Here is an 18,272-nt window from a genome sequence, read left to right as displayed (position 1 = left end):
GTTCATTTAAATTCGAAACATTTGTTAGAGGATCTCAAGTCTTAATCCCCTTAGACACTGAAAGTTTATCACACCCTGCTAGTGGACAAGGAGAAAAAACCTTGGGAAGCCCTTAGAAACCATGGGATAAAATACTGAGTGTGAGTTTGATGCTCCCTGCAGATGTACATAATTTTTTGGGGGTAAAAATAATACCACCCCAGGAAGCTCAAGTTGATCTTCAACTGGAAAGCACTGGAAAGGCACTGGAAAGGAGCAGATTTCACTGCTGTATTTCAGTGACTCATTGTGCCCTAGGGAGAACATCCCAGAACCAGTCTGCTGGTTCTTCAGTGACACCCTCGACTCTTCTTCAAAGCAAATAAAGCAAAACCAACAACTAGTAGTTGACACAGCACTAATTAAAGCAACCACAAGCACTCCTTACCCTGTCACCAGGAAACACCCCGATGTATTGTTTAGGTGTGGGGCACTACAACCTACAATGCTTCCTTAACAGCTGTAGAGATACTTTACAAAATTTACCCTAATTATTACCCTAAATTTATTCTGCTTGGTCAATGTGACCTTCCTTCTGGACCCTGAACACCTGCAGAGCCTGGTACAATACCCCAAGTTGATTACAGAACAACTTTCAAGCACTCGCTCAACTATTTAGGGCTCATTCCCAGAGTTTTAGCTTTCCACAGCCCAGTCCATGACAACACCCAGAGAGACCTTGTGCACAGCTGAGCTTTAAGCCAGTCAACATGGCAAAATCACATTTCTCACTTTGAGACAACTCTGCAGATAACTCCAATTGTCATTACAGTATGTAAACTGGGTCTTTAACAGATTCCACAGGTACATTAGTATCCCATTGCCTACGCAATTTCAGGCAACATCAATTTAGTGCTCTTGGGAGTATGTGACCCTTACCTGTGTTGGACAGTAACTTCGTTGCTTCCAGCACCTTCTCCGTGTAGACTCCTGGCTCGTAGTTATCCATTTCCGAAGTGACAACATGAATGACTCGAGCAGCACGGCCGCGAATCGCACCAGCTGTGCGGTCTAAGCCATCAACATCTTTTTCTTGGAGAGCAATGACACATTTGTTTACATCTTCTAAAATATGATTCTCTGGTGGTAAAAGAAGGAGGATTTAGAGGGTAATATTTTCTTTTCTGTCGCAGTCATCAGCACTGCAATTGCTCAGTTTGGAACCTGCTCGATAAAACCTCCATGGAGATGCTGTCAAGCATTAATTTTTAAGCTCGCTACAACCAGCAAAGAGTTGCCCTTCTAAACCAAGAGTCAAGAAGCCATCAGTCCCTCCACTGACTGGTAACTATGCTTCCTGCCCCTGTCTGTACTCAATTTTACCAACAGAAAGGCTGAAGTCTCCCCTAGTGTATTTCTTTCCACATTCCTCCCCTGGACTGCCAAAGCCCGTATTCCAAATACCTACAAACCACTCCCACACCATTCCATGGGGGGAGGGGGGGGGAGGGGGGGCAATGAGGCAACTCCCCAGCACCACACCTAATCCACTCAACCCTCTAACTGACCAGGGCACCTGTGGCATGTTTCTAGCTTCCTCCATAGTGTTTTCCTACAACCACGTATGTACCACAGAGAATATTACACTGTTAGTCCCCCACTCCACACCAACATGTGGTGATCTACGCAGAAAGCGATCTAGCCATGGAGTACTCACTGTCTAATCAGAAAACAAAAAGATAAAGCCAAGAACTTCATTTGCAACTCACTTTTTGAATATTTATTTTCTTTTTCATCCAGAGTTATTTTCCTCCATTTACCAAGTCCAAGAATCCCAAAATGAGTAAAACCCCCTAAGAAATTTCTGGCAATGCCTAGAGAGGTTGAGATCTACATTTGGGGAAACCTACCCAAGAGGTCTCCCAATCTGTTATGGACCTCTTTAATGTATCAGTACAAATGCTTTGTTATCTCCATCCAACACCAGCATTTGGGCTGCTTGGTAAGAAACCAACTTGGAAACACTTCTGTTCTGTCACTTAAAATAGTTTCCAGCATTACTTACCACTGAATTAATCATACTACACTGCCAACCCATGCAAGTGGCTTTTATTCCCTCTGCAGGTAGTAAAAGAGCCATTTTGTAAGGGTTTGTAGAGACAAGAAACGCACTGAGTTGGCTGGCAGAGGATTTGGAGGAACTGGCTGGAAGCATTGCTCTGGGAAGTTATGCCTGATTTACGTAAAATTACCAGAGCCAGGTGCAATGTTGCGAGACTTAGTAACCTGGACAAAAAACACACTGGTGAAATCCCTCTGATGCAACTCAGCCTGAACAGGTTCAGCTGAGGGCAGAATGTGGCCCTGAGAGAAGCACAGGTTCATTAGTGATTTGATAAGTCAGTGAGCAGGCAGCCAAAGCACAGGAGCTGCAGCGAAGAGCACTGAGGTTCAGTATTTAAAGCAAGACACAGACAGCTCTGCAAGCTGCAACGGTCACAAGAAAAAACTTCAGCATCAGGCCAAAACCCAGACTGTTTATTGCTTCAATTCCTTAATGAATAAATTAAGCCACAGACCATTTAAAAGCCTCTTTGGATAATCCAAACTTTAATAAAGGGCATGGAAAAAATGAAGATGAATATTTAAATGTCTGCTGATCATTTAATGTCTTTTACAGACGTGAAGTGGCCAGAAAGTCACTTCTAAAGATAACCCACAGGGCAGCCTGCAAGGGGTTTGTGGAAGTGCAGGACTGTCAGGTGCTTCTGCTCTGGTTATACTCTCCAGCTGGATGGTAACAGGTAAGATTTGACACCATGCTGTGTGCTTGTAAATAAACACACTATCTGTCCTACAGGCACATGGACCACAAATGGCTGGTACCAAATGCCATCTGCTGAGGCCTGGGTGGCAGGGCCCAGGAAATGCTGACGTGCAGGTCCACTGCCAGCACCTCTGGGGATGGAAGTGTTGTCCTGCATCAAAGCCCACAGCTGCCCTCCTGCTGAGTAGGAGGAACATCTCACAGCCACAGAATATAGCACAGGCAACAGCGAAGGGATCTTGTCCCACCAAAACAGCTATAGGGAAAATGGGGTGTTTGGGCAACAAGGTAAGAGGAAAGATATTTTTTCCACAGAAATGATTTTTAGACCAAACAAGGAAATACAATAAACCGTGAAAAGTCAACAGAATAAAAAGTCACCCACGACTGTCAATCCTCAATCCACCCCCATCAAACACCTTCCACCTCCACATTAAAGGGATTAAGAAATCCTTTTCCAAACAACTCAAGGAGTCTGAGGGGGTCTGGGGGCTACAGGAAATCAAAATCTAAGAGCAACAGTCAGGAGATGAAACCACAGATGCCTAAATACAATTGTGCTTCTCGCTGCATAGATGTCCATGCTGAAACCTCTGTTGCCAAGGGGCACTGGAGGAACCAGGTCAAGCAGCAGCGTCGGCAGACGTGGTCATGGTGCAAACACTGGAGTGTTCACATACTTGTAAATACAATGTTCATCTTGTAATGAAGGAGGACAATCATCAGGCCCAGGCAATATTCACTTGGAGGCTCTTCAGAAAAAATAGTTTCACTGAGATGGGCAATCTCTGACATAAACCTCGGTCACCGGCAGAGGAACAGAAGGCAGCAAACGGAATGCTTTTCAAAGGAGATCCAGGTAATTTCAGAACACTGAATTTGACAATTACATGGTGCTATCAGCAACTGCTCTAAAGAACAGGGATAGTGGGCACACCAACACACCCAGAGTGCTTCAGGAAGGCACTGATAAGAGGGATAAGAATTACAGAAGAGCTTTGAAATGAGGAATAATGGAACAGGCAAAAACTCTGCAGTCAAGAAGGATGTGACTGACAGCATATGGCAGAAATCTGTACACTTAAAACAGCACAAAGAAGGCAAGTAGAGAAAAAACCTCTTCACCATCTTCTGCTACAAGTAGGGGCATCAAATGAAGCAAAGAGGAAACACTGCAAAAACCAGGAGGTTCTTTCAACAGAGCACACTTAAGCTGTGAATTTTGCACAGGATGAGGGAACTGCTAGTAGTTTATAATGGCCGAAAGAACAACCAACATCCAATTAAATGAGAAATATCTGTCAAGGACTGTTCAATAGATAGCACCTCCGATGCTGGAGCTCCCTGAGCTGCAAATTCCTCATGGTTGGGAGCATATAGGAAAGATCTTTAGGCCCCAGGACTCCTCTGCCATTCAGCTCCTGTCCTGACAATTAGCCACCCCCAGACTGCTGTCTGGGCCCTTCTCCTTCTATACGAAATCAAAGCACTGTAACCTCAAAGTCTACCTGCAACACTGTGCATTGAAGCATTCTTCTTCTATGATGCTGTGCTGTTATCTAAACCCAACATCTTTTTCATCGAGCCTCTACTTGTGGACAATTGACACAATTCTGTAGCTACACAGTGAAGTAAATACTTCATGATGGACAGCACATCACATTGTAGGTGTGTGGGGTGGGGTTTTTTAAATATATTTACATACACACACACACACACACAGACTCACAAGAACTCTTTTAAATCTGCTTACATCCCAGTTAGTATCTGATACAAACATCCTAATAGCCCCAAACAGCAGTTTGTATGGTGTAAATCATATCTGCCATAATTTTATCCAAAGAGAAGTTCAGACTTTCAGCAGATGAGTTGGAGTTGTGGCATTTACATGGAAAACATTTATCAACGTTCAAACAAGTAATATTTAAAACAATATTTATTGCTTTAATATTTTTCTACTATCTCTTCGACAACACAGCACATACAAATAATTACTGAGTGTTCCTGAACTTGGAGTAGTGTCAAACTACATTTCCATGGCTCTGTTTTTGGTGGTGAGCACCCACTCGAGGTGAACTCTTGAGTCCCGAGTGTCATGGCGCAGGAGTGGCATTCCCTGATTTATTGTTCCCACTGGCACTGCCCAAACCACACACCACTCCCCACCCCCTCCCCCTGCCCAGGATGGAGGGAAAAGGTAAAAATCTTGGGTTGAGACAAGAACACTTTACTCAAAACCAGCAACGAAGTAAGAATATGAAGAGAACAACAACTCTGTTAATAGCAGAATGTACAGGACAGGGGAAGGACTCACAGCGGAACACACCACACCCCCCAAAGGGAGCTGAAGCAAAGGGCAGCCAGGGCCCCTCCACCTCCTCCCATGGCCTGAGGTAGGAGAGGATAACTCCAGGGTCCTAGAGTGCCCTTCCTGGCTGCTGCAGAAGTTAACCCTGTCCTGGCTGGAACCAGGACACCAGGACACCACGTCACCCTGTCACCACCCCAGAAAAGAGACATTCCCTGCTTACTGCCAACCCCTCGGGACTCTTCAGAGCAACCCAGCAGTGGGCCAACACCACAACCTCAAAGGCAGAGTGCCTGTCTCCTCGAATGGCACACACACAGATGCAGCCCCCTCATTCCCTTCTGAGGCCCACCTGCCAGCAAGATGCAGCTCTACACAGACTGCGTTTTCACAGGCTAACAGCTTTTCCTCTTTAAAACGTTTGTACACTTGTGGGCAAGCTCCAAGTGGAGCTGTGAAGTTCAGCACACAATTCCCTCTAAATACATTTCCCCAGAAACAGGCTCTTCACAGCTGTGCCATTGCAACTACTGCTGCCCCAGTGAGCATGCAGGCACATACAAAGAGCTCATATAGTCAATTGCCAAATAAGTTTATGCTAACTCATTGCAAAGAGGATTTCTGTTCAGAACTCAGGGAACCACAATTCAACATGTATGCTAATGCAGGTGACTCATCACAGAAACACCACTTGGTTGGTTTTTTCTTTAAATTTTAAAAAAATAAGGTCTTTTAATTCAGGACCTTAATTTTCCATCTACATTTTCTAACCATGCTCACCTGGTACCTCTGACTCCACATATCTTTCTGTGAAATCACTCTTTACAACTGGAGGGTTTAGGACACTTGAGATGCCCAAACCTGCTTGCTCCAGGGAATGGAGACTGCCAGTTTGCAGCAGTGATTTGTGAAAGCTACTGCAGACTCAATTCACATGGTTACATCACCATGTCCTCTGACCAGAGCAGAATTAGGAAATAAAAATGTTCCCATTATTTTTAGGTCACAGCAGCTTATAGTGGGTCTCTTTATCAGTGATGCTGATAAAACAGATTATCTTTGCAAGCACTGTGCCAAGTGTAATTATTAATCTATTATACTGATCCAATCTCTTTTAAAAACTTTACTGAAGTTGACACGGTTTAAAATATTCACATTTTCTATATGAACAGTTTTATTTTAATTAACCTGTACGACTATGGTTCGATAGCCAGTTTTGTTCACATAAGAAGATTCTAAAGTGAACCAAGGGATCATTTTTTCTGCTAGTTCTTACCTTGGACATAAACATGTTCTATCTGCCCCAAAGTTACTGGTGAGGTTAGTCTACATGAGCTAGATGGTAATTCATCATTAGTTCAGCCATCAGTTCCAAATCTTGAGACCAGATCTCCTGCTTCAGTTTCACATCTCACTTGGCAGAAGATGATGCTTACCAGGTGATATAAGCAGGATGTACCAACATCATCCCTTCCAAAAACTCAAGAACACTCCGAAACGTGTTAAACCCCTCAATCCCAGAAATAAGCTCACTTAGGAGAATAATTATTTCCAAGATTGCACCCCTGCTTACCTGATACAGCCAGGAAGTCATCAATGGAAGTGATGTCATCAACAGCATCTGTCAGCACACGGACTTGCCTCTCCCACTGCTCTTTGAAGAGATCCATGTTTTCTTGAGCCAGCTTGCTTTGGGGTTTAGCAGCCAGGGCCAGTGCAGCATTAATGACCTGTAAAACACCTCTGGATTTTTAGAACATATCCCAACAAAACAATTACCTTCTGTATGTTTATCCAATGAACTCAATAGCAAACAAAGCAAGTTTAGTAAGTTTTGAAGAACTTGAATTAAGTAACTTGAATTAAGGAACTTGAATTATTATAAACACAAAAGTGTTTAATATTGTTGCTCTCACATCCAACTCACATCTGCTTCCACATTTATTATGGTTAGTTATCGGAAGCAAAATCACTTGGCAAGTATTCACAAGAGTTAGCATCACCTGTCTTTAACAGCTCATGGCAACAAGGTGTTGCTTTCTGAGTGCAGGCTGTGTTGTTAAGCATCTTAGACAGGATGACATTTAGTATACTGTAGGCTGCATTTCCTAAGCTACTTGCCAAAACCCCAGTAAAAAGGTCAAAAAAGGATTCATATGACACAGTCTGAAGTAGAAACAATATGCAAATGGAAAATTAAAGATAAATTTTGATTTATTGCTTTTCCTTAAAGCTTCACTCTCGACTTGCCAGTAACTGTTATAATATCTTCAGATTTCTGCTGTGGCTGCAGACAACCCAGATGAGCCAGGGAATGGAAGGAGATGCTCTTTCTGAATAGCCCCTACTAATTTCCTTCAAACCCTAAGACTATAATTTACACCAGATCCTTGTTTTTCTAAGCAGAACAAATGCTACTGGTACTGCTGGGTAACAAAGCTTATCCTGTGCCAACTGACTGGTCAGTATTTAATGTGATCCTTCAGACCACAAAAGCCTCTCTGGGTGTGGGAAGAGAGCAATCTCCACAGCCTGCTCCTGCTCCTGCTGCACCACGCTCCAGCACAATGACCTGGAAACATGCCAGGTGTGGGAAACCATCCACACTCAGAGAGACATGACAATCCCAACCTTGTTTCCAACTGCCTGAGTCAGAGGTAATTAATTTACAACTTCAGCGTGTAATTGCTTTTCTCTACTTTATAACAGTATTAATTTCACGAAGTTGCCGACCAAAACATGCAACCACCAGATGTTCCTGGTTTTCCAAAATCTACTCTCTCTACGTGCTTCATTTACAAGTGTCACAAAGCATTTAAAAATATATATAACTCACTGAACATGGAAATGATGGTGATGTCAAATGTGTTGGGATGGAACTGAGTGAATCAGGCAGATGAAGGAGGCTGATTCACCTGAGGGATGCAAAAAAATCAGCAGCAACTGAGGAAAATCCACAGAAAAGCTAGAGTGCTCTCCATGTTGCCATCCTGCCTTTGGAGATGGAGGCTGCAGGTCGGGGTCACAAATCAAACACAACTCAATGTGACCTGAGCAGAAATCTGTTTAGAGGCCCAGGGGGACGAACACACCTCTGAACCCTGGCAGGAAGAGCACTGACCCTGTCCTTCCCCAACAATGTCCTCTGCTGCTCCCCCTCCTCCAATCAGCCCCTGAGGTCTCACCTTTTGCATGGTACCTGCAGGACTCAGAACGTCCCTTTGGAGAGACACCTGCCATCAGCCACAGCTGCACTGCTCTGCCACCCTCACTGACACTGCTCATTAAGAATGCTGATCTCAAGTCCTGAAAGCCCCCCAAAAAGCCTTACGACACCCAAGAAAATGATGATTGAAATTTTAAAATCAAACAGGAATAGAGGTTTTAGAAAGGCAAACCCGTCCTCTACTCGAGAGCCCTCTACTCTAGCCACTACCATCTCCTGCTCCAGTCTGATTGATGTAATGAATTATCCACCTACCAATCTAAATCTAGATACCCAAGGTTTTATGAAGATGAATCTAAACAACAAGTGTCCTGGAAATGGAAAAGATAAACCAGACAATGCTCCAGAAATCTGCTCTCAGCTTTTATCCTGCTAGTAACCTTAACTACTGAGACAAAGACGGTGGACACACGAAGTGTCTGGAGATTTTCTCTGCTCTTCTCTAGCTGCCTCAGCTAATAACAGATATAAAATATCCTTAAACCACTGAGTCAGGGCAGCATTCATGCCGAAGGAACATATGGCCTGCATACCTGCGAGATGTTTTTCTGGACAGCAGCATCTGTCTGGACAATTAATCTCTGCCAACAGCACACGTCAAGCCCAGACGCCTACGTTAAGAACCTCATCACAGGTGAAGGCACACCTGTCATAGACACAGGGCTCTGTGATCGTTCCCAAACCTCAAACAGGGCATCCTCCCCAGATCCAAGCACAGTAGGCACAAGTTGCACTATCTTCCTCCCAACAGCCATCTAGTCCCACTGGAAAAAGGGTATTTTTTTACGTATTATGGTAAAAACACATGGCCAATGCAAAGGTATTTTTTAAAAATGACCAAACAAAATGAGTGTGTAAGATTTCCCTTACAGGCAGACGTCTTGCATTAGCAAAGCCGCCAGCAGTGCTAGAGATGAGGAAACATGGTGGGGACATCCAAGGTTATCAAGGCACACCACGGAGCTGAAGCCAAACCTACAGCATAGGAAGCCCATACAGGTATGCTTGTGATCAGCGAACAGCAGACACAGCTCAACAGTTCTTTTTTATAGCACATACTCCTTATCTCCATGTGCAAAGTGGCCAAAACACGCAGTCTTAGCAGGGGTGATAAAAGCCTTCGCTCTGTGGGCAACTCATCCTGGACATGTCTCACACCTCTCCTTGAGGAAATGTCCCAGGGATTACTGACAACACCTTGCAAATGATCTACTCCAGTGAATATACTCTTACAGAACGCCCGGAAACCAGCACAGAGTGATTTATTTTCCAACAGATGCTTAGAACGACATGGGAAAAGAACAAGTATGCTGGATCTTAAATAGTCTGTATAGGTAGCAGGACTATGATTCATTCATTATCTAAAAATAAACACTCAGGGGGAGGAGGGAACACTTTTTAGGGGGAAGGGACTGATCACAGTACACTACTGCTTCTCCAAAAGACATGAAGCACTAGGCAGGTAATTTAAAATATGAGTAACTCCTACAAGAAGGAAGTATATAGAGTTAAAAATATAGGAAATTAACGTCCACACTACCTGAAATGTAGCCACTTCCTTATAAAACATTTGGCAATTTCAGGGAAATATTCTATATTTCAGAGCTTTTCAAAATGCTGCCAGAGTACTGTGATCACAATGACTCACTGAAGCTGCACAAAGAAAAGAATCAAACAGGGACATTTTGAGACTATCCAGAAGGAAATGAAGCATGGCAAGAAAACACACTATTTTTATCGGTGCTTTGTTTCATGTAGCAATTGCAGTGTTCCAGTCAGACAGCTCCATGCTCCACAATGCAGTTCCAGCAAATTTCTTGGAGTTGCTCTCCTGCACCTCGCAGCTTCCCACGGCAGCAGCCAGGGCTTGGCAACGCAGCCAGAGACCAGGGAGGCTCAGGATTCCAGAGACTTGCAACTGATGACTCAGTCTGTATCTCATGTCTTCTCACCCCTTCCATAGGAAGAAGCTGCTGCTTTTTTTGTTTGTTTCTACTTTCCCTATTAAACTAGAGATGTCAGACAGAAGTTGTGTCCTTACACTTTTGCACGTCAGGACTCTCCAGGGCCCCCTGCACAGTGACTCCTGTCTGGGTTGCTACTTTGCCCAGAAGCTCTCTCAAAAAGCACAGCTATGCCAGGACAGAAAACACCTGAACCTCAGACAAACAAAACTAGAGCCACTGGGTCAGCCAGAATTAACTTTTTTAGGCTTAATTTAGGATGGCTTCCAGCCTCACCTTTATAGAACCCCATATGAAAGACTGAGAGAGGCCAGAAGAAAGCTCTTACAGGTGGTGGTGTTCCTACAAAGAACAGTTTTGAACTCTTGGCTGACACAGCCAAAGGAAGAAAAATCATTTAGGAGAAGAAAACTATCACCTATCTATTTGTATTGCAATCCCCACCTGCTGTACCTTACTCCAGGCTCAGCACATACCATGTTTGTGAGCCACACACCTCTCAATTTTAGTGGTTAGAAGCACTCTTTAATTTTTGCCCTCAGTCTTTTTGACAGGGACCTCTTGCTCCTTCCAGGAGTCTGTTCTTTCTGCAGCTTGTTTATCTTTTCCCTGTTTCCTGCAGGAATGGTGTTAGGATGTCACTGTGCCTCAACAAGAAGGAGTTTTCAGTTTCAAAAGCTCTTATGCAAACAGCCAGTCGTCTCTCCTCACTACACACCTTTTCCTTACAACCAAAACAGTTCCTAGATAACTCCCTTGAGTTTTGTTTATACATAAAGATCTTGATTCAATGGATAATGAATTGGAAAGTAGCTCCACTGCCTTCAAATACAGGATACTCTGCATTTGTAAAAAACAAAAAAAGCTATAAAACAAGCCCCCACCCATCAGCTACCATCTCAGTAACAGAGAGGGAAGTGACACACACAAGCCATGGCCCAGTAGGATGTAAAGTCAGTTTTACTGTGGAGTATGTGGAAGGGAGCCTGTCAGCACTCGCAGGATCAAGTCTGCTTTGGGAAGAAGACCTGAGAGCGAGGAGGGCAGAAGCAGTGATCTCAGTTTTGCATTTGGAGTGACCCGAGTGCAAGACTGAGTGGAAGACGTCTCTTACTCAACCTGCCAAAAGTAGTGGCTGCAGCCTGCAGTGCCCCTTGGGTGCTCGATGTCACTGCTGCCCCACAGAACGCTCCTGTGATACGAAATGGAGGTAAACCACAACTCTGGAATCACAGCTTTCCACGTGGTCACCAAACAAATTCCTCATCACACCAGCTGAGCCCAGCCAGGACTCTGCCCTTCCCCAGGTGGATTTTAATGCCTATATTTTTCTGTATTAAAGAGCACAGTTTGCTTACTGGCAGTTCCTCAGAAGTTGCTCATAATTTCATTTCAAATACAGGAGATGCCAAAGTTACCCCAGCATTCACCCTACTCATGTCTCCTTCCCTGCTCCTAACTGCATTTTGCTCTCAGTGGAAAAAATGGTTTATAAGCAGGACATTTAAGTCGCTTCCAGTTACATCCAAGTCCAGGTTTGCATCCCCACGTCTGCATGTGCTAACCCTCTACATACTTGAATACAGCAAAAAGCACTCTGCAGGCTCTGATGAGCTGAAATGCCTGGGAGCAAAACACACAGCAGATTGTTTCACACTTTCAGAAGCTCTAATGGCAGTGACCAATGAGTGTACAAAGGCTGATGCACCAAAAGGAGAATGAAAAGTTTGCTTTGATTTCCAATACTTTGTTTCCATGTATAAAAAGCACTTTGAGCCTTTCCTGCAAGTTACACATGGAGTGACTGCAGGGATCTCTGCAGAGGTATTTTCTTGTGTTGTGGCTGTGCTGTAATGACCCACGGATACACACTTTTACAGGAATAACATAGAATCACAGAATGGGTTGGAAGGGAGCTTAGAGATTACTTTAATCCAACAAGCAGAGACACCACCTTCCACTGGACCAGGCTACTCCAAGCCCCATCCAACCTGGCCCGGAACAGTCCCAGGGATGAGGCAACCACAGCTGCTCTGAGCAACCTGTGCCAGTGCCTCAGCACCTCACAGGGAAGAATTTCTTCCCAATATCCAATCTCACCCTGCCCTTTGTCAGTGTGAAGCCATTCCCCCCTGTCCTGTCACTACAGTTCTGGATCAAGACTCCCTCTCCAGCTTCCCTGTAGTCCCTTTATCCACGTTGCTTGGAGACCTTCCAGCACCCCTTGGTGCTGAGGTCTCCAAGCAACCTTCTGTTGTCCGGGCTGAACAGCCCCAACTCTCTCAACCTGTCTGCATAGGGGAAGTGCTCTAATCCCCTGAGCAACATAATCTTCTGCAGTTCAGCATGTACTACTGTCAAAGAAGTATCTGCTATTTGCTATAAAGCCTATTTGCATACTGTTGATAGATAATTATCCTACCAACTTTCCCATACACGGAAAAAGCATTTTCATTTGTAGCTGAGCACTGACATCGTAGCACTAGTCCATGAAGAACCTGCAATAATTTGGGGGCCATTTGTTTTGGGGGCCATTCATCTTGCTCCATTCTGCATTACACTGACTCGAAGTGTTGAACCTTTGGGGATTTCAGGGACTTTGTGTCTGTTCTGGAAGATGTTCTACCACTGCATTCCCTAGATACTGTGCCTGTAATGAAACACAGGGCCCTTACCCACTGAACATACCCATCTTTCTACAGAACTGAATCAATTTCTCCTGTTCTTTGCTTCTTTTAATGCATCAGTACCTGCTCAAGTATCTAATATTATTTCTTTGATGGTCAGTCTTGTCCTGTACTGGCATTTCCTCCCAGCAAGTCTGCATGATACAATCTGCAACCCAAGTGTTAAGCTTTTAATAGAAGCGTTTGTACTCAATGCCAATAAAATGTTTCAATCACCTGTAATTAAACAGTCTGGAGACAGATCTGCTACTTAGAACGTTCAAAAAATCTGACAGTCTCTCAAAGATATGAAAAAGGGACAATTGTTTGATGTTCAGTCTTTACTGCAAGAAAAATGAAACTCTCCTCCAACAGCCACCAGGGAACTGGCAGTGACTGGGGACTCGAGGGCAGAAAGTCTGCTGGTCACATTGGGTTTGGATGATTACAGGATGTGGATCGGAGGGGCTTTTTGTTTCTCTAGGATACTGCAACTTTTAAACGAAAGTTTTTGGAACTTTGCATGGGATTCCTTATGCTTTGGTATTCAGCCTGTGTGCCAGTAGGTGTGATCACACAGGAGCCATCTGCCTCACCAGAAATCTACACGATACAAATGGCTTTTCAAGCATTTCAGAATTGGAATGGAACGCTGTAGAACAGCAATTATTAAAACAAGATGTTAATATGAGAAGAGGCAATTTATTTTTAATACACATGTAATTTGATCCAAGAATTTTTTGGAGTCAGTTTAACGGGCAACACTCACACTCAAGTGTGTGCAGTGAGCTACACTAAATGCACTGTCCCTTATGGCAGGTATGGAGGGAGCATGGGAAGGGCAGGCAGGGGTGCTGCTGTGTGCCCTCCCCATGTTTCTTCAGGGGATGAGCTATTTGGGCAGCAGAGAACAAAGGCAACCAGCCCTCCCTTACAGATGGGAGAACAGGTCCTGCATGTCCCCACCAGGGAGGTGCAGGTCTGCCCTGCTCCTGCAGTCTACTTCCCAAATGATGGTCAGTCTTCAGGGGAAATTCTACTCCACAATTACTCTTTAAAATTCAGCCTGACTGCAGTTTGGTTAGGAATCTATAGATGAACTTCACAGAGGTTTTAAAGAATGAGAAAGTCAATGCATAGCTGGTAAAAGCAGCTCAAGTGACAACAGACTGCCACATCAAAAAGCTAGAACAATTTTCCTTCCTTTCAAGAGCTTTGCTGGGGCATTCTCACTATTGCTTTCTAACACCTACAGCTTGTATGATCAGAAACACTCCAATGATTAAGCTCTCTTCTCAGGAATCGTTAATGCAAAATGCAGTTATAAAACAGTCTTTGCAGCCTCCCAAAGCAAGTACTTCTTGGAAACAGAATGCAAAAGCCAGTTACGAGCGAGGATCCAGGTTTCTGAGTCGAGATAAACAAAATCTTTCCTTAATTCACCATTGGCAAGCTCTATGCTTATCAAGGAGGCAAAGGAAACTTCCCCCCATGCTTTGCTAGGCAAACATGAGCACATGCAGCCATTCCAGCATTTCACAAAAGTACTTTTCCATTTCCATCATGAAAGACAGCTTAAGTACTTTTTTTTTTTTTAAAACACTTAACTGCAGTGATGGAGAACTTTGTTCCTTCATCTTCACCCCCTCCAGACTGGCCTGTTTCCTGACCACCCAGCAAGCTGCTGGACAAAGCTGTTTCCCTTCAATGTAAAGACTTTCAGCAATGCATGTTCCAAAAAAAAAACCAATTCAGGCAGCCTTGTAAGTCAAGGCTTCAAGAAGAAAACACCAGTGACCCCCGAAGCTGCCCTTCTGCCTTGTAAACCCAGAATAACACAAATCACTCAGCTGGCAACTACAGAGCATGCACAGCTCCTCCCAACCGCAACTCCTGCGCCACCAAAGGAGAGCTCTAAATATCCCATTAAGTCTTCAACTTCACATTAATTTCTGAGCTAATTGGCTGGGGACCCACAAACAGGAAGGATGATGTTACTCCCGGGGAAGAGCTGATTTCCAGTAACAAAGCCATGCTAAACTAATTAACTGCTTGCTTCTGTAGAGACTTTTTGCTCAAAAATTTTCACATCTTCTTTTTCCTCAAAGAACTGAATTTCAAACCTGAGAATGTCTCAACTCCAGTGTGATACTGGCAAGGAGTGACTGCTCGTCTGTACTGACGAAACTTCAAGGTTTTCCCTAGCCAGTTTGAAAAGTTGCATGTTCCTTACTCCTGTTGCCAGCTCAATGGCTCCTGATGGCAAGGGAGCAAATAATGGCTCTATTTGACATTTGGATTTTGTAATTAACTCTACAGATTAATTTCTGCAGAAATCATATTTTAACCAGGAATTCCTTACTCTCAGAATGGCCCCTACTCAGCTAAACTACTTAAGAGGTTACCTGGACTCAAGTGCATCAAATTTCATTTTCATCTTTCAACCACAGCAATACCTTGAATTACATTTCATATATCATATTTCTGTGTGATACTGATACAGTCACTTGAGTTTCTGAAACTGTCATAATTACTGATTGACTTGACTCATTCTGAATCCAGCATCTTCTGGGAAAATACCATCCAAGCCACCAAAAAAAAAACCCCACCAAAAACACATATAATGACATAATGTTGGATTGAATCTGTATCTTATGACTAACCCGCACGTTTGCTCAGCACAATCACCTAAACGGATTCAAGCAGCAGCTGTGAATCTCATCCGGAATAAACTGCAAAATAAATAGGTAATTGTCTAAAAAAAGAAATAAAATCCCTCTTTGCTGTCCTTGATACCTATAAGCTTTTGGTGGTTACACAGAACACCTGAGGTTTGGGGACCGTTGAGTACAGCAGTTGAGGAGAAGGACGACGATCATGTTCTGTGTTGCTTACATGGGCATAAGACAAACTACTGTTGGGAGAAAACACAGATGCCATTTGTAAAATGGCTTAGACAAGTGCCCCTAATTATCTCTCAGAATTCACAACATGTTTAAATACTCTTAGAGCATTAAAGAATCAACCCCGAAGCATGTAATACAATATAAAAGCACTCTTTAAACTGCTATGAACATGTATAGTGTCATTTACTAATCTCTTGGTGACGACCCTGAAATTAAGGCAAGGCTGCGCAGTGGAGCATAGAAACTGTAAGCCTGGAAGTTCAGAGATGTGACCTCCGTAAAGCCAAAATCCATCAGTTAGAGCCCTTGTGCGTTTATAGATACTCAGAGCTTCCAATGTGTGTTAAATATATTGTCCATAATCCCTGAAGTCAAAGGTTAACAGCTGCACTTCAGGAGATGTGGCTACACTGGTGAATACTGACTACAGCTGGGTCATTATTTCATGCTGACTATCATGGTGCTTATTTTACACAGGAGCAGACTTATTTACATAGGCAATTGTTGGAAAAGCAAAGATAAAAGAGATATATACACATAATTTCAGCAGTGGGGAAGGGAAAACACCCCCACAGACTTGGACAACCACCAGAAACAGTTAGATTCAAAGAAAACCTGTTTTTCCTCAGATGATTATTTTCAAAATCACCAGCATTTGTTTGAAACACTGTGTGTTAGACACCTATTTTCTTGGAGATAGCTAAAAAAACATTACATCAGCCTAGCCAGTTGCTCCAGGAAAGCGCAAGCCCTTATATCACATAAGATGGCTTTCTAAAAGCTTTTTCTTCCACACGCTTTGCTTCAACCGTAAGGTTTGACCTCTGCTTCTCAGAAGCCATATACACCCCTGACCTCAGATGAGGGAGGCAGAGAACTGCACAGTCAGTGCAGCTGACGCACCAGCCCCAGGGATGGTGCAGGACTGGGAACCACAGAAGGCTATCCCAGGATGACAAAAGGCCTCCTGGATAGAATGTAATACTTCATGTTGAGGGGCCTATCTTCACCTACTTAATAGCACTGTTACTTGAAAGTACTATGAAAGGTAAAGATTCCTGCTTTTCACACTGCCTTCGCCTACTGCCTCAAAATTCCCTCCTGCTGAGGTGGGTACGAGTGAACATCTCTCTCCTCCTTTCAACTGGCTTTAAAAAAGACCAAAATATATGGGAAAACCACATATATTCCAAGTAATCCTGAGACAAAACACCTTATCTTCATAAGACATGACTGTCATGTCACCAGGTTTTCTGAGCACATATTTTCCATCAGAACCTCACTACCAACAACAGCTTATTCAGATGTTTTAGATCTGAATTTCCTGTTGCTTTCAAAAATGTGAACTACAAGAACCAACAGCACACTGTAGTCTTTAGGGGTTCATCCAAGTGTCTAGTTGTTGACATTTAAAACATGAGGGCTGTCAAAAAGGAAGAGGACAATCTAGTGCTTATATAACTTAATTTCCTTGTTTCCATTAAAAAGTTATTAATTAAAAGGTAGTCTCAGCCAGGCTCAAACTCTTCACACACAGCCAGCTTCCTCCCATCCTGCTCTATTGAGAAGATATTTTGGCATATTTTAATTTTACTCAGGCAGAAAGTAATATTCTATAATTCATCTTACAGCATGCACAGGAGCAGTGGTAGCACCTTCCCAAGGCACCTTCCTGCAGCATGAATATGCACAGTAAACCACTGCACTTCCCTGGCTTACTGTCCTGCAGGTTATACCTGCCAAAAGGAACTGGACCTATTACATCAAGACGACCCATTTGCGTCACTGATTCCTCTGCCACCAATTTCAAAGTCCCTAAGTCTTGATGCCTATACTGCATTTCACTCTCTACGTATGTTATGGAAAAGGTTAAGTTCTGCAGCAAGTTCACAGACAGTTACTAAGAGACCAGAGCAATTCCTAAGCAGGACCAGCTGCCCACTTCTTTGGGTTTGTCTTATGTTCCTGCTCTTCCTTACCTGGGGACACAGGGCTTCCAGCTGGCTGGCTGACATGCGAACCAATTTCACACCTTCTTCGTTGTTTGAGATGGAACAGGCCAAGTTGGCAACCTGCATCAGAGGTGGGAGACAACAAAACACAACTGTTAGAACTGGGATTTATTTTCCTCTATAGGAAACTTTGTTTATCCCGAACAGTGACCAGGAACCCATCATGAAACATAAAGTGTCTGTTCAGTTTTAACCAATTAATGACACTTGTTCCTTCTCTAGTGATAAAACTGTAACACATCAGATCACAGGATCATAGACATGTTTGGGCTGGATTGGACCTTAAAGATCATCCAGTTCCACTCACCTGCCATGGGCAGGGACACCTTCCATTAGCCCAGGTTGCTCCAAGCCCCATCCAACCTGGCCTGGAACACTTCCACG

At 43.6% G+C, this 18,272-nt stretch overlaps 1 protein-coding gene across 3 annotated transcripts in view; it reads right to left on the bottom strand.

The window, feature by feature from the left end:
- CTNNA1 (catenin (cadherin-associated protein), alpha 1, 102kDa) overlaps positions 1-18,272 on the bottom strand; it is a 102,503-nt gene that overhangs the window by 15,519 nt on the left and 68,712 nt on the right. For all 3 annotated transcript variants that reach the window (XM_009080773.1, XM_009080783.1, XM_009080791.1), the window contains 3 exons: positions 17,856-17,948; positions 6,688-6,844; positions 919-1,119 (listed from right to left, as the gene is read on the bottom strand). In XM_009080773.1, the coding sequence (XP_009079021.1) occupies positions 919-1,119; positions 6,688-6,844; positions 17,856-17,948 (451 nt within the window). The remainder of the gene's footprint in view (positions 1-918; positions 1,120-6,687; positions 6,845-17,855; positions 17,949-18,272) is intronic.

Source organism: Acanthisitta chloris, unplaced genomic scaffold, assembly GCF_000695815.1.
Source record: "Acanthisitta chloris isolate BGI_N310 unplaced genomic scaffold, ASM69581v1 scaffold11230, whole genome shotgun sequence".
NCBI lineage: Eukaryota > Metazoa > Chordata > Aves > Passeriformes > Acanthisittidae > Acanthisitta > Acanthisitta chloris.
Note: the sequence above shows the minus strand (reverse complement) of the source record. Positions and strands in the feature narration are given on the sequence as shown.